Here is a 15296-nt window from a genome sequence, read left to right as displayed (position 1 = left end):
AAAACAGTCTAGTCATAAAACAGGAGTTGACCCTGCAACTAGGGAAAACAGACCAGTCATAAAACAGGAGTTGACCCTGCAACTAGAGAAAACAGCCTAGTCATAAAACAGGAGTTGACCCGGCAACTAGAGAAAACAGTCTAGTCATAAAACAGGAGTTGACCCGGCAACTAGAGAAAACAGTCTAGTCATAAAACAGGAGTTGACCGTGCAACTAGAGAAAACAGTCTAGTCATAAAAAAGGGAGTTGACCCTGCAACTGGAGAAAACAGCCTAGTCATTAAACAAGAGTTAAACCTACAACTAGAGAAAACAGTCTAGTCATAAAACAGGAGTTGACCCTGCAACTAGAGAAAACAGTCTAGTCATAAAACAGGAGTTGACCCTGCAACTAGAGAAAACAGTCTAGTCATAAAACAGGAGTTGACCCTGCAACTAGGAAAAACAGTCTAGTCATAAAACAGGAATTAACCCTGCAACTAGAGAAAACAGTCTAGTCATAAAACAGGAGTTGACCCTGCAACTAGAGAAAACAGTCTAGTCATAAAACAGGAGTTGACCCTGCAACTAGAGAAAACAGCCTAGTCATAAAACAGGAGAAAACAACTAGAGAAAACAGTCTAGTCATAAAACAGGAGTTGACCCTGCAACTAGGGAAAACAGACCAGTCATAAAACAGGAGTTGACCCTGCAACTAGAGAAAACAGCCTAGTCATAAAACAGGAGTTGACCCGGCAACTAGAGAAAACAGTCTAGTCATAAAACAGGAGTTGACCGTGCAACTAGAGAAAACAGTCTAGTCATAAAAAAGGGAGTTGACCCTGCAACTGGAGAAAACAGCCTAGTCATTAAACAAGAGTTAAACCTACAACTAGATGAAACAGCCTAGTCATAAAACAGGAGTTGACCCTGCAACTAGAGAAAACAGTCTAGTCATAAAACAGGAGTTGACCCTGCAACTAGAGAAAACAGTCTAGTCATAAAACAGGAGTTGACCCTGCAACTAGGAAAAACAGTCTAGTCATAAAACAGGAATTAACCCTGCAACTAGAGAAAACAGTCTAGTCATAAAACAGGAGTTGACCCTGCAACTAGAGAAAACAGTCTAGTCATAAAACAGGAGTTGACCCTGCAACTAGAGAAAACAGTCTAGTCATAAAACAGGAGTTGACCCTGCAACTAGAGAAAACAGCCTAGTCATAAAACAGGAGAAAACAACTAGAGAAAACAGTCTAGTCATAAAACAGGAGTTGACCCTGCAACTAGGGAAAACAGACCAGTCATAAAACAGGAGTTGACCCTGCAACTAGAGAAAACAGCCTAGTCATAAAACAGGAGTTGACCCGGCAACTAGAGAAAACAGTCTAGTCATAAAACAGGAGTTGACCGTGCAACTAGAGAAAACAGTCTAGTCATAAAAAAGGGAGTTGACCCTGCAACTGGAGAAAACAGCCTAGTCATTAAACAAGAGTTAAACCTACAACTAGATGAAACAGCCTAGTCATAAAACAGGAGTTGACCCTGCAACTAGAGAAAACAGTCTAGTCATAAAACAGGAGTTGACCCTGCAACTAGAGAAAACAGTCTAGTCATAAAACAGGAGTTGACCCTGCAACTAGGAAAAACAGTCTAGTCATAAAACAGGAATTAACCCTGCAACTAAAGAAAACAGTCTAGTCATAAAACAGGAGTTGACCCTGCAACTAGAGAAAACAGTCTAGTCATAAAACAGGAGTTGACCCTGCAACTAGGAAAAACAGTCTAGTCATAAAACAGGAATTAACCCTGCAACTAGAGAAAACAGCCTAGTCATAAAACAGGAGTTGACCCTGCAACTAGAGAAAACAGCCTAGTCATAAAACAGGAGTTGACCCTGCAACTAGAGAAAACAGCTGAACTATAACTGAACACCTGAACAGGAGGTGAGCCTGCAAATACAGAAAAACCACCAGTGTAAAATCTTATATAAAAACCCTTCAAACTCTTAAACAATTTCATAAAATCCCAACAGCCGGAACAACAAAAACATAATAAAAGACAATTCACTTCTTCTTTCCTTTTACTTTATGAGAAACGACTTTTCTTCAAAGTCAAGCTTTGTACAGCGTATGTGATAATCTCTGTCCTCTGCAAAAAATCAATCTCAAAATGATGTGAATGGACATCACTTTGTACAGAACTGCATGCATGTGTCCCATCTGCTCGGAAAGAGTGGGGGATGAAAACCATGAGATGAACTTACTGTGAAAATGCCCGACGGGCTCCCAATGCCCCAAAAAGTCTGGACAAGGCTGCACAAGGAAGAAACAGCTTGCTGCAGCTGACAAAGGAGGTCAAAGCGGCAAAAACTACCGATGGAATCCGTGTCCTGAGCGACAGGGCTGCCCTCTCGTGCCCGTCGTGTCGCGTGGGGCTGATTCAGTCTTTATGGACAGCTGTCTGCAGCCGGCAGCCTCACCTGGATTCCAGAAGGATGCAGCAGCAATCTCTGCCCCCTCCCTCACTTCATCTGTGCTCAAGGCTCGTCTAACACTGTGGGGAAAGTACGCTAGGCATTCAAAGCAACAAAAAAAAGGAAACTTTCATTCAATTTTCTCAAACTTTTTCAACAAAATTCAATAAAGTTACAGCAGGAACACAAAGGCCCAGAGAGGAAAGATGGCACCAAGCTGACAGAATTGTTCCTGAGAAAAATCCTCCTGCTTTTCATATTAATGTGAACATTTCAGGTGACCCATGTCTGTGATAAAGTAAGGACAAAACTCGCATTATTTGGAATATAAATAAGATATTGGATGTTTATTTTTGTTATTTTACACTAGGGAGGATGAATGTAGCACAATGCCTAAATTAAAATTAAACCACAACTTTGTAAATATAGTTTAGATTAATTTATTAAATTAGCCTTAGTTATGTATGAGCATTAAAGGATTTCTTCACAAAAAAAAGGTAAAAATGAAGCCACATAATTAAAGCCTCTGTGTAGCAATCCCACTTGCGACCATGTGGCGGCGACACGTCACAGGAAGTTCTTTAGTCATTTCCTGGCATAAGACGTAAGTACGGAAGAGTATTAAGGCCATGCAGGAGAAAAAATATTTGAGAGAAGATTTTTTTTTATTTTGCAGTTCGAGAAAAAAGTCAAAATGTCGAGATTAATGTTGAAATACAATTTCAAGAATAAAGTTGAAATTTCGTGAATAAAGTCGAAATTTGGCCTTTGTTCTCAACATTTCCACTTTATTCACGAAATATTGAATTTTTTCTTGAAATTGTATCTCAACATTAATCTCGACATTTCGACTTTTTTCTCGACATTTCGATTTTTTTCTCGAAGTGCACAATAAAAAAAAATCTTCTTCCTCTAAAATATTATTTAAATTTTTCTCCCGTCTGGCCCTAATACTCTTCCGTACGTGAGAAAGTGCGACTCTACTGTGACAAAGTGCTGTTGAAAGACGTGCCGGACCCTTGGGGCAGGGTTGTCTTTTTTATTCATTTTTGTGTTTATTTGACAGGTACAAACGCATTGAACATTGCTGCATTGTTAAAGTAGATGAGCTGTAAACAGGTGGAGGAGCTGATGTGCAACACCGCTCCTGCTCTGCGCCCCCTGTGGTCACAAGTGGTACTGCCCCCCGGAGTGATCTGACGTTTGTGACCGACATCCTGAGTGTTTAGTCTCTCGCTGCATCATGATCTAACAGGTTGATGGCGCTCTCATCTGAGCCTTGTCATTACTTAAGTTTTTGTTTAATACATGTAATAAAAGAGCTGTTTCAACAGTGTGGAAAAGGAAACAACTTTTCTTTTTCTTCTTTAAACTTTGAATTTGGGTCACCGATTCTTTTATGATCCCCAAGTCAGAAACTTCCTTTGAAAGCCAAACAATTTCCAAAATCTTCATCCACATGAGAAGCTTTCATTAAATCCAAAAGACAAAGATGACGTGCAGGGTACGTAAATAATTAATTTAGTCTAACAAAACTGAATATTTTCAGTAGTGTTTGTGATTTTTTTTTTTTTAAATGACATGAAATGTCATCAAATCCATCTCATTATTCACGCTGCACAAAAAAACATAAATAAATAAACAAAATGTGATGGATGAAAAGTTCAGACCTCAAATTCTTTGCATATTTTATTTTTCTTATGATTTTTTTTCCCAACTCACACATGTCATATTTTACATCTTTGCAATAAAACATGAATACAATAGTTTTTAAGGGTTTCATAGATCCAAAAATATTTAACCTTTTTTTGGATACGTAAGTGTAACCTGTCGATAGAGTATGTGCATGTGCGCATTTGATCAAGATGGCTTCACACATACAGTACATCTCACGTGTCGTCCTCTCGTCCCTCCTCCTGACCTCTAATCAGCTACAGAATCATGATATTGCTTACAACGGTGAGGTTGTAAAACTTAGAAGTACACATGAGCAACGTCTTAAATACAAACATCAATGCACAAATAATCCCGAAGGAAGATGGACCTAAACCAAATGACAGCCGACCAGAAAGAACCAAGCTAATAAATAATGATATGTGATTGGTGCAAAGTGCAGATACAAAACAAACTTTTACATTGATTTGATTCTCTCTTCTTCTTTTTTAAAATTGTTTTTTTTTAAATAACCAACAAATGTGTGTAAGTGAAGGTTTCCTTTGCACTTTCCAGTCTTATTCAGCCGAGTAAGTCTCCCGCCAAGCCTGAACCAAGACTATATGTACATATTTGACAAAACAATCACCAAATATACAAAGGAAATCATGTCGGTCTCGTGTTCGTCATCCTCGGTGGCACAGGCAAGATCGCTTACGCTCCAGCTCCTCCGGCAAAACAATCAGCATCCTCCTCCACGCCACCGTTAGTACTGTCAGGCCCATCAACATCATAATAATTATTACACAGTATTTTACATACAGCAAGTCATTAATAAATTAAAGGTGATAAGCGCAGTTTGAGTAGTGAAAGAACAAGTGTGACTCTGAAAGGATGCAGAGCCGTATTTACACAAACCTCAGATCTAAGCCAGCTGTGGGCAAAAAAAAGACAATAAAAAAAAAAATGAAATGAAACTAAATCAAATCGAATCCCAGACAATTTTTCAACTGTGAATTTCAGATCGAGCCGCGAGCACCAGTCTCTGAGCGTCGGGTGAGCCTTTCTAATCAGTTAAGATACACAGAAGGAATCCTCATTTTTAATCCGTCCAAATAATCACCAACTGAATTTCACCGGAAAAGTAAGAGAGCAAAATCTGAAGGAGAATAAAAGAAAAGCAAGAGTGGAGAACGCCGTCTGTGAAGACTGAAAGGTACGGGGAACAGCAGCGTCCCCGTCCTGGGGGAGACGCTAGCAGGGAGGCCCGCTGCACCTCTGCTCCACCTGCTCCTGGTTCTCCTGGCTCCACACGGCATCGGTCTGGTGTGCTAGCAGGTTTTGGTATGTATCTGCTGGGTATTATGTGTCTGTGAGTACACGCGTGGCTGCATACAAGTATGCAGAGAGGAAGCAGTTCCCGTCAGCGCTGTCATGTCCTCAGATCGGGGGAGTAGAGCCGAAACGTCCGCTACTGTTTTCTTTTTTTCTCTCGTGTGGGTACCTGTGGTTTCCCTGTGTTGCAGATACACGCCAGAATGTATCACGTCTTCTCCTCTCCTCTCTGCGTCCTGCTCTTCCTCACGCTGTCCGCCTCAGTACCTGTTCTGGTGTTCGTAGTGCCAGCGGTTGAAGTCTATGTTGAACGCCACGATGCTGCCGGACGCCATGCCGGTGATCAAAGTCCTGCAGGCAGAAACGAGAGAGAATCACGCCTGCTCAGCCAAACCGGGGGGGGGGGGGGGGGGGGTTTAGTGTTGGCTTTGTCTCGAACAACAACAAATCACCATCACATTAAAAGCGTCAAAATTTAAAAAAAAGCAAAACAATTTAACAGTCTCATCCAGAAATAAAGGACAACAGCAAAATAATGTGTTGGAGAGGAAACAGGAGGAAGCAGAACGCTTATTTAGTCCTGGCCCTTCCTCACTATATCATATCATATATGCCAGGGGTCTTCAACCGGGGGTCCGTGACCAAAATAATTATATTTATATATATATATATATATATATATATATATATATATATATATATATATATATATATATATATATATATATATATATACATTTAGAGCGAAAAAATGAGCTAGCTAGCTGTTTAAGAAAAGAAAATTTGTTGCGAAACTGACTTGGCTATTTCACATTTAACGCTAGTTAGACCTGATGGATACATTTGTGACAATAACGAAGCCTAAAGCTGGAGATTGTAACGTTACAGCTCGGCCTAACGTTACTCCTTCCACGTCTGACGAGGCCAAAGTTTCATCAACCGTAAACACATGTAGGTTAATAACACAGTCAGGAATTGGTTAATAAGGTGATATAAGCAGAATAAAACACATTCAAAAGTTATTATAAGCCAGGCTTAAAGGAGCTTGAGGCTCCTTTTAAGAAATGAGACTCTCTAGCGCCACCCTTCACCACGACGGCCGTCGGGGGTACTGCAGCCAACAGTGAAGCCGGCACGGGAGAACGGGGAGAACGCGCATGCAGCGTCATGTGACGTCACATCCGCAGGACAGCGCGGGAAATTCGGGACCGAATTGCAGCACATTTTGCAGCACACAGCCTGTTCAAGGCAAAGGAGAGATACACTAGAGGGCTCATTCTTTTGGGTTTGGAACGCTTCATCTGACATTATTACTAGAAAACTTAAAATGTATACGGATTTTTTTCATAAATCTTGCCACAATCCGGCCTCAAGCTCCTTTAAAACATGACACATTAAAAAAAATGGAAAAAATAAGAATTCCAAGCGGGGGTCCCTGCTCTGTTTTTCTCTCATCCAAGGATCCCTAGGCTGAAAAATGTTGAAGACCCCTGATAAATGCAATAGAAAATATTTAAAAAAAATTACATTAAAATAAAATAAAATAAGAAAAGAAAGAAAAGACAAAATAATAACAAAAAAATAATAAATACAACACAAACAAAGAATAAACAAAGCTCCAGGCATAATGAAGCTGGCCTGTGTGTGGTACCTCTGGTCGTGGGAGAGGTCCATGGCCCGGATGCCGGCGTCGCAGCCCGGGTAGATGTACAGCTGCTTGAAGTCGCAGGCCTGCCACACCTCCACCACGCCGTTATCCCCCCCGGTCACCAGATTCTGCCCGTCGCTGCTCAGCAGGATGGCCTGTGGAGGGAATTGGATTTGATTCAACTTTAATAATCCCCAAAGGGGAAACTTCATTGCCACCATGGCCACAACAATACAACATAAGACAATCAACGATACACATTAACAATATCTCCACCTAGGGACAGCAGTGGATCAATACAACAATAAAATAACCAGAAAATGACCCCCCAAAAAAGGGAGATAAAAGAAAAAAGAATACAAATCCATTTAAAAGTGCAATGTGCAAGACAAGTATAGCACCAAATTAAACAGCTAAGAATATAGCTGCAATTTAAAAGGAAACGCTCGGCATGGCCTCATGTCTCCAGTGGAAAAGGTTCTGACTAGGGCTGTCAAAGTTAACGCCTTAATAATGCGTTAACTCAACGGATTAAAAAAAAAAAACGCGCATTATATGATTTCTGGCGGTGGACGGCACCAGTAGCTTGAGGAAAAGTATGGTGGATTACTGCGTGAACTTTTTTGAAAAGCGAGGACAGATGGAGAATGAAAAGGAACTTTTGAACGACAAGTTCACTTTCAAAAAGATTCCAGATGGTTCGCTGGACAAGACTAAAGTTATTTGCATGTACTGTCCATTTGAAATGAATTACTATCGAAGTACGTCGAGTCTCAAATACCTGCAGCCAAACACACGACTGATGCAGTAATAGCCCTCCCCCCTTCAAAAGCACACTCACACAAAAAAAAAAAAAAAAAACAAATTAAAGTTGCAAGCAGCGATGAACGGGCCCTTGCGCGCGCAATTTGCACCAATTAAGGTCAAGGACTAAAAACCGAGTCCGATGACACCACCCACGATTCTTTATGTCAAACCATTCAAGTTTTCTAGGGGGCGCTGTTGAGACATTAGGCCACGCCCATTAATGCAAACCATTAAATATGCGTGCAAAATTTGGTGACTTTTGGGGCACGTTTAGGGGGGCAAAAACGCCCTCCTTTCGTCGTTTGACTCGTTGGACTCGTTGAATGGTTTGACAGCTCTAGTTGTGAGTTGAGCTGCAGCGGTCGCTCTTACCCGTGAGGAGTCGTTAACCTCCATCTGCGCCAGCAGCTTCCCGTTGATGCTGAAGTTGCAGAAGCGGCCCCTTTCGTAGTAGATGATGCAGTGGCCCTCGCTGGATACGGAGATGAGCCGCGGCCGCTGGCACAGCTCGGGGCCCTCCAGGGCCCGGAGCAGGTCCCCGGTGATGGTGTGGACCAGGCACGGGCCCTCTGACAGGGGGGGGGGGGGACATCAGACGTTTGTCATGTTAATGTACTTTATATATATAGCCCTTTACAGGTGCGCCAAAGTGCTTTACAGAATAAAACATACAGAAATACAACATACAATCATCGACAGAGCAAAAAATAAATAGAATAAAAGAAAAGGAGTAAAAATGTATGTATGTGTGTATACGGTATATGCATGTATATACTGTATATGTATGTATGTATGCATGTATGTTGAGATCAAAGTTGATGTGAGAATAAGCTGCTCTGCTGGACCGACCTTTGGCTCCACTGATGACCAGGCCCAGCTCAGCACAGACAGACACACACACCACCTCGTGGTCGTGGCCCGTCAGCACCGCCCTGGGGGCGGGGTAGTCACCTGGAACACACACACACGTGCAGCTCCGTTATAAATCACTACATCCCTCTGAACAGATTTCTGTTAGGTTGTTTCTCTACAATAGAGGGAATCTGCATGACGTCACAGATGCGACTTCAAAGCGGGTTACGCCCACTGAGTGGCAGTGTAAACTTTCAGTTTGAGCAACTTGAAAACATCTAAAATGGGAAAGAGCTGTTGTGCGATCGATCGGTACTCATAGATTTAGCAAGAAATCAGAGTTATCGTTTTACAGACTGCTGAAAAATAAGCTTAAGAGAGACAAGTGGATCGCTGCAATTCACAGAAACAACTGGATTCCAGACACCAAAACGTGGATTTGTGGTTCCCATTTTGTATCAGGTAATGTTGGATTTTTGGGTAGCTAACGTTAAACGGTCAAATCATAAAGTTCGGTGTCCTCATCACTTTAATTTCTACAACAAATCCTGCCTTGAAGTCGGACCAAGCGTCAAGACTTTTGTAAGCCTTCAAGCTTTGCTTCGTGTATTTCCCCGGCGTAAAATTAAGTACATATAAATATCAGGAAACTGGATTCGTGGTCAAATATTAATGTCCATGGACCACTGGTTCTTGGTAACTGTACCAAATATTAATGTCCATGGACCACTGGTTCTTGGGGTAACTGTACGGGTCACTGTCAAGTCCAGCTGCCTTTAATTTAAGACGATAATCGGCTGTTATCCCGTCTTCTCCACTAGTTGCAGCTGTTTTTGTTGATGTTTTGCCACTCAGTGAGAGTAAGGGGACGTGGTTGGGGGGAAGTGACGTCAATGCAAACCCTCTATTAGCCACGTCCGCAGCAATGCCACTCACTGTTGTTGGGGTTGTCCCCTATAATGTGATGTCGCCCGCTCCAGTACCACAGAAGAAGAGTGGCGTCTCTGGAGCCTGACACAATGTAGCAGTCTCCCCCGATGTAGGACTCTGACCGAGCGAGACACGTCACCACGTCCCAGTGGCCGAACACGATCTGGGTCAACTTCCCTGTGGAGAGGGAGGGCCGGACACCAGTGGATATCAGCAAAGAAAACAACAACCGCCAACAGCTAAGACAGGGGTCGGCAACCCAACATGTTGAAAGAGCCATATTGAACCAAAAACACAAAAAACAAATATGTCTGGAGCCGCAAAAAATGAAGTCTTGTATAAGCCTTAGAATGAAGGCAAATGGCGAAAGGAGAAATCTTGAGAAAAAAGTTGAAATGTTGAGAAAAAAGTCGAAATGTCGAGATTAATGTTGAAGTACAATCTCGAGAAAAAAGTCGAAATGTCGAGAAAAAAGTCAAAATTTAGAGGAAAAAGTTGAAATGTTGAGAAAAAAGTCGAAATGTTGAGAAAAAAGTCGAAATGTTGAGAAAAAAGTCGAAATGTTGACATTAATGTTGAAGTACAATCTCGAGAAAAAAGTCGAAATGTTGAGAAAAAAGTCGAAATGTCGAGATTAATGTTGAAGTACAATCTCGAGAAAAAAGTCGAAATGTCGAGAAAAAAGTCGAAATGTTGAGAAAAAAGTCGAAATGTTGAGAAAAAAGTCGAAATGTTGACATTAATGTTGAAGTACAATCTCGAGAAAAAAGTCGAAATGTTGAGAAAAAAGTCGAAATGTCAAGAAAAAAGTCGAAATGGCGAGAAAAAAGTCGAAATGTCAAGAAAAAAGTCGAAATGTCGAGAAAAAAGTCAAAATGTCGAGAAAAAAGTTGAAATGTTGAGATTAATGTTGAAGTACAATCTCAAGAAAAAGGCGAAATGTTGAGAAAAAAGTCAAAATTTAGAGGAAAAAGTTGAAATGTCGAGAAAAAAGTCAAATTGTCAAGATTAAAAAGGAAAGGAAAAAGGAAGAAAAAATTAGAAAAAAAGAAGAAAAAAAAGAAAAAAGAAGAAAAACAGAAAAAAAGAGAACAAAGAGAAAAAAAAGAAGAAAAAAAAGGTCAAACATTTTTGAAAAAGCTCCAGGAGCCACTAGGGCGGCGCTAAGGAGCCGCATGCAGCTCTGGAGCCACGGGTTGCCGACCCCTTGAGCTAAGAGGATGTTCACAAAAACAACGTTCACGTGGAATCCAGCTCCAACCCACCAGTTTCAGTGGAGTAAACGCGGAAGCTCTTGTCCCAGAAGCCGCAGACCAGGATGTAGCGGTTGTCGGCCGTCACCACGAAGCAGTGCGTGTTGATCTGGATGCTCTGGTCCACCAGGTCTGTGATCTGACGCTTGTTCATGCCTGAGTTGTTGGCTGGGCGGGAGACAGACATGTCAGTGCTGGATACAGAGCGAGTACAGACCAGAGTACAGAGCAGCGTGAGCCACACAGATGTTTGTTCACCCACCGATGAGGGGGTCCATCTCGATGGGCAGATGGTGAGCCTGCTCCAGGGAGTATCCTGGGGCGCCACGGAGGCCTGAGGGGAGCACAGACCCCACATGTCACAGTCATATATACGTGGGACACGTCAGAAAGCGGTCAGGAGTAAGTCCCGGGTCACAGGTCGGATGATCTTTGGAGAATTATTGAAGCTTAACTGCGATCGATAGCAATACAGTAACCCCTCGCTTTAATGCGGTTCACCTTTCACGTCTCAGCTTCACAGATTTGCATTGTGCATCGTGTTCTGCATTCTGATTGGCTAAATAGTCTCCCCGCTTCTTCACTTCCTGTGTCAATAACGTTGGTCTCTTAGCAACAAGCTGAGAACGACCAATGAGCTTCAGCAGCAGCTCAAGAACGGATCCCTTTGATGAATCATTCATTACAGTTCTCAATATAATCCATGGTGGCATGTCGGTTTATAAGAATCTTTTTGCCCAGAAGAAAAAAGAGAACAACCAGGTAATACAATGGTAATTACACTGTAATTACCTAGTAGTACCTTGTATTTACAAGGTAATTACATGGTAACTACCGGGTAATTTACCCAGTAAGTACTAGGTCATTATTACATATTTTCTTGTACCATGTAATTATGTGTATTTACCATGTAATAACATGGTAAATACCTGGTTGTTTAAACTAAACATTACTAGGTAATTACAAAGACATTAGATGGGAACTATAAGAGAAATTACAGGTATTTACTAGGTTAATATTGGTAACTACCAGTCAATTTACCATGTAATTACTCTGAAATTACATGAATTATTTCTAAGTAAGTACCAGGTAATTACTAAGTATTTTTCTGCAAACTACCAGGAAATTATAACCTATATAACCTAACAACACACGCTTTCTTTTACAGTCCAGTTTCACTTTAATTACTGAGTAAAAGCCAGGTAAAGATTTCTGTACTGATTGGGTAAATACTTAGAAAATAGAATTATTTACCATGTTATTACATGGTAAATACACATAATTACATGGTACAAGAAAAGACGTAATAATGACCTAGTACTTACTGGGTAAATTACCCGGTAGTTACCATGTAATTACCTTGTAAATACAAGGTACTACTAGGTAATTACAGTGTAATTACCATGGTATTACCTGGTTATTACTGTACTGTAAAAGAAAGGGTTACCCCAAAGTCACAATTTGTCCTACTGTACTTTTTCATAATCATTTTTCATTTTCTCCCATTCAAATTCAGTTACTGGGGTCGTGGTGGGGCGGTGCTGATCTTCGCAATGTGAAGCCTTGTATAATAATTGTAAAAAAAAAGAAAAAAAAAAGAAAAAGAAAGGTTGCTACTTTGCAGATTTCACCTCTCACGGGTTGTTTTTGGAATGTTACCCCCGCGAAGAACCAGGGATTTCTGTATAGACACGCCGCCCCTGATCATGTTACCTTGATGTAAAACGCAGAGCCTACTGTTGAAATGAGATCATTAATCATTTTCATTGAGACTTTACTGAACAAAGCCCAGAAAGGCCTGAGATCACCTGATACTCTGGGAGGCTGGAAGTTATGACTTTAATAACTGCACGGCCTCCTCCTTGTCAATATCTCCTTCAGATGAGCAAACTTCTCTAATAAAAAGGTCCGGCGGGCGGGACACTCACCGACTGTGTTGTGCCAGCGGTTGACGGCGAACAGCCGGCTGCACGTGACGGTGACGGCGGCCGGGATGCTGAGGTGGGGGAGCGTGTTGGCAGCGACGTGCGTGACGGGGGAGTTGGAGGGGAACTTGAGCACCATGATGACGTCCTGCTGCATCTGATCCTTAAACATCAGAGGACTCTGGGGAAGGAAACACTGGTGAGACAGACAGAGAAAGAGAGGAGGACAGAGAGGAGGAGAGAAGGGCAAAGCCAAGGGGGGAGGTGGGGTGGGGGAGGAGGGGGAGGATGGAGACAGAACGGATGACACGGGGGGGGGGGGGGGAGGAAGGGAGAGGTATATTAGTGGGAGAACAGGGTCAGAGCAGGTGCACACACTGAGGGCGGCTGGAGGACCGGGACAGGAAGTGGAGCCCTGGTTGCTCGGGGGGCAGGACTGACGGGTTGGGTTGACATGGAGACACGGAGGCCTCGTGCTGCCGGGGGTGCAGGGACGACACGGAGGCCAAGGCCTTCACCATCACCATCAAACACTCAGATGTAGTGGATTTCTGACAAACCTCCTCAGCTTTCACAACGGCAACAAAGTACAATGGAAAACCTCCCTCTGGAAGCCACGACCTACTGGCTGAAGGACAAACCCTCAATGTTTTATAACATTTGGGACTAGGGCTGGGCATCGATTCAAATGTCAAGAATCAATTCGATTCCGATTCTTAAGATTCAGAATCGATTATCAAGATTTGATTCGATTCGATTCCGATATTGATTTGGGTTAGTGTTATTAAAACTGTTTTTTGAGCTGTTGCATGAATTATATGACTGTAGTTCTGCAACATATTAATACTAGTATTATATTGAGATTCAACAGCAAGTATTGCAGCTAATGATGCTGTAAGGACCAATCAGCTCCCAGAATGCTGATAGAACTGCTTTCAGAAACATCGTGTAGAATTACCAAACAGATCCAGGGAGGAAACAGAGACGGATGAAATCAGTTTGATTTTTTCCCAAATTACATTTTAATTTTTTCCATTTTCAATATTTCGGTTTTTAGAATTTTATGCATAAGTAACCCCAAGAATATATAAAGTAATGAAGTATTGACAATTTATGCAACTATAACTGAAAACTTTAATGTTTTCATACCTTTAAACATATTTAAAGGCAAAAACATGGCACAAGTTATTCTCGTGTCCAACAAAACATTCCTTTTTTGGGCATAAACCAAAAAATACCAAAAGTTGTAATGTAATCATAAAAAAAAATAAATAAAAAAAAAAATCGATCTTCAGACATACAAACCGCTTTTTAATAATTAATATGAGAATCGATTTAGAATCGGAAAATCGATTTTTTTCAACACACGCCAATTTGGGACCCATTCTTAGACTACATGGGAGCAGAGAGGCCTCTATGGACTTATCTGGTCTTATATTCCTAGAGAAGCCTATACTTGAGTTTTAACCAAGTGGAATATTCTAACACCTCACTGCCTGGATATTTGGTCATGTACCTATTCAATTGTTAACAGTCTTCTTTCCCCTCCTTCCCTCCCTACCTGTTTTTTCTTCTTCTTCTCTCTATATATATATTTACTCATTTTGTTTCATCATCGTGTGTGAATTCCTGCTCAGTGTGTAGAATATGGTGTTCTTATGTTTCCTTATGTCATGTTTGTTTACTTTAAAACCAAAATCAATAAAAATATCTATAAAAAAAAAATCATAAGAGAACATTATTTAATGATATGATCATTAATGAAAACGCTGTATTTAAAAAAAATAAAAAAATAAATTAAAAGCTGTTTTTTAAAACACATGTTTATATGTCCGGCGTCGGCTGGAGTTGGCTGTCTCCTCTGCAGGCTTTTGGAAAGCTAATAGTGAGTTTGCCTGCGACTAAGGCGGTTATTCTCACCAGGTGCATGGCGGACGAGCGCGGCGGGTGCGGCTCTATGAGCAGCTGAGACGGGACCTGACCACAGAGCTGGATCTGGGTCTCAATCACCTGCACACACAAACACAACACAGAACATAAGAACAAAACTAAACTAAACAAAAATACAAAGCATTTCATCCTTTAACACTTAATATCTTAATTTACATGTGCAAAAAGCAGTAGGAAGAAGTGGAAACTTATTTAATCCTACCCCCATTCACTCATCAATGATCATTTATTAACAAGTATTTATGATAACTAACTATACTATAATTATACTCACACACTTTACTCACACACATACCTACACACACACACACACACACACACACACACACACACACACACACACACACACACACACACACACACACACACACACACACACACACACACACACACACACACACACACACACACACACACACACACACACACACACACATACATACAGTTGAATATTTCTATATATTTGTACACACATGCCCATATAAATATTT

General features: G+C 41.3%; 1 protein-coding gene across 21 annotated transcripts in view; it reads right to left on the bottom strand.

The window, feature by feature from the left end:
* Positions 1 to 4139: 4139 nt before the first annotated feature.
* LOC133459551 (neurobeachin-like) overlaps positions 4140 to 15296 on the bottom strand; it is a 174410-nt gene continuing 163253 nt past the window's right edge. For 17 of the 21 annotated variants that reach the window (XM_061739594.1, XM_061739598.1, XM_061739596.1 and 14 more), the window contains 9 exons: positions 14776 to 14865; positions 12859 to 13051; positions 11193 to 11264; positions 10943 to 11098; positions 9684 to 9854; positions 8745 to 8846; positions 8268 to 8464; positions 7092 to 7243; positions 4140 to 5791 (listed from right to left, as the gene is read on the bottom strand). In XM_061739594.1, the coding sequence (XP_061595578.1) occupies positions 5701 to 5791; positions 7092 to 7243; positions 8268 to 8464; positions 8745 to 8846; positions 9684 to 9854; positions 10943 to 11098; positions 11193 to 11264; positions 12859 to 13051; positions 14776 to 14865 (1224 nt within the window). In that variant the 3' untranslated portion in view covers positions 4140 to 5700. The remainder of the gene's footprint in view (positions 5792 to 7091; positions 7244 to 8267; positions 8465 to 8744; positions 8847 to 9683; positions 9855 to 10942; positions 11099 to 11192; positions 11265 to 12858; positions 13052 to 14775; positions 14866 to 15296) is intronic. The other 4 variants (XM_061739597.1, XM_061739608.1, XM_061739609.1 and 1 more) reach the window with 1 other exon arrangement.

Source organism: Cololabis saira, chromosome 14 (genome assembly GCF_033807715.1).
Source record: "Cololabis saira isolate AMF1-May2022 chromosome 14, fColSai1.1, whole genome shotgun sequence".
NCBI classification, from domain to species: Eukaryota; Metazoa; Chordata; class Actinopteri; order Beloniformes; family Belonidae; genus Cololabis; species Cololabis saira.
Note: the sequence above shows the minus strand (reverse complement) of the source record. Positions and strands in the feature narration are given on the sequence as shown.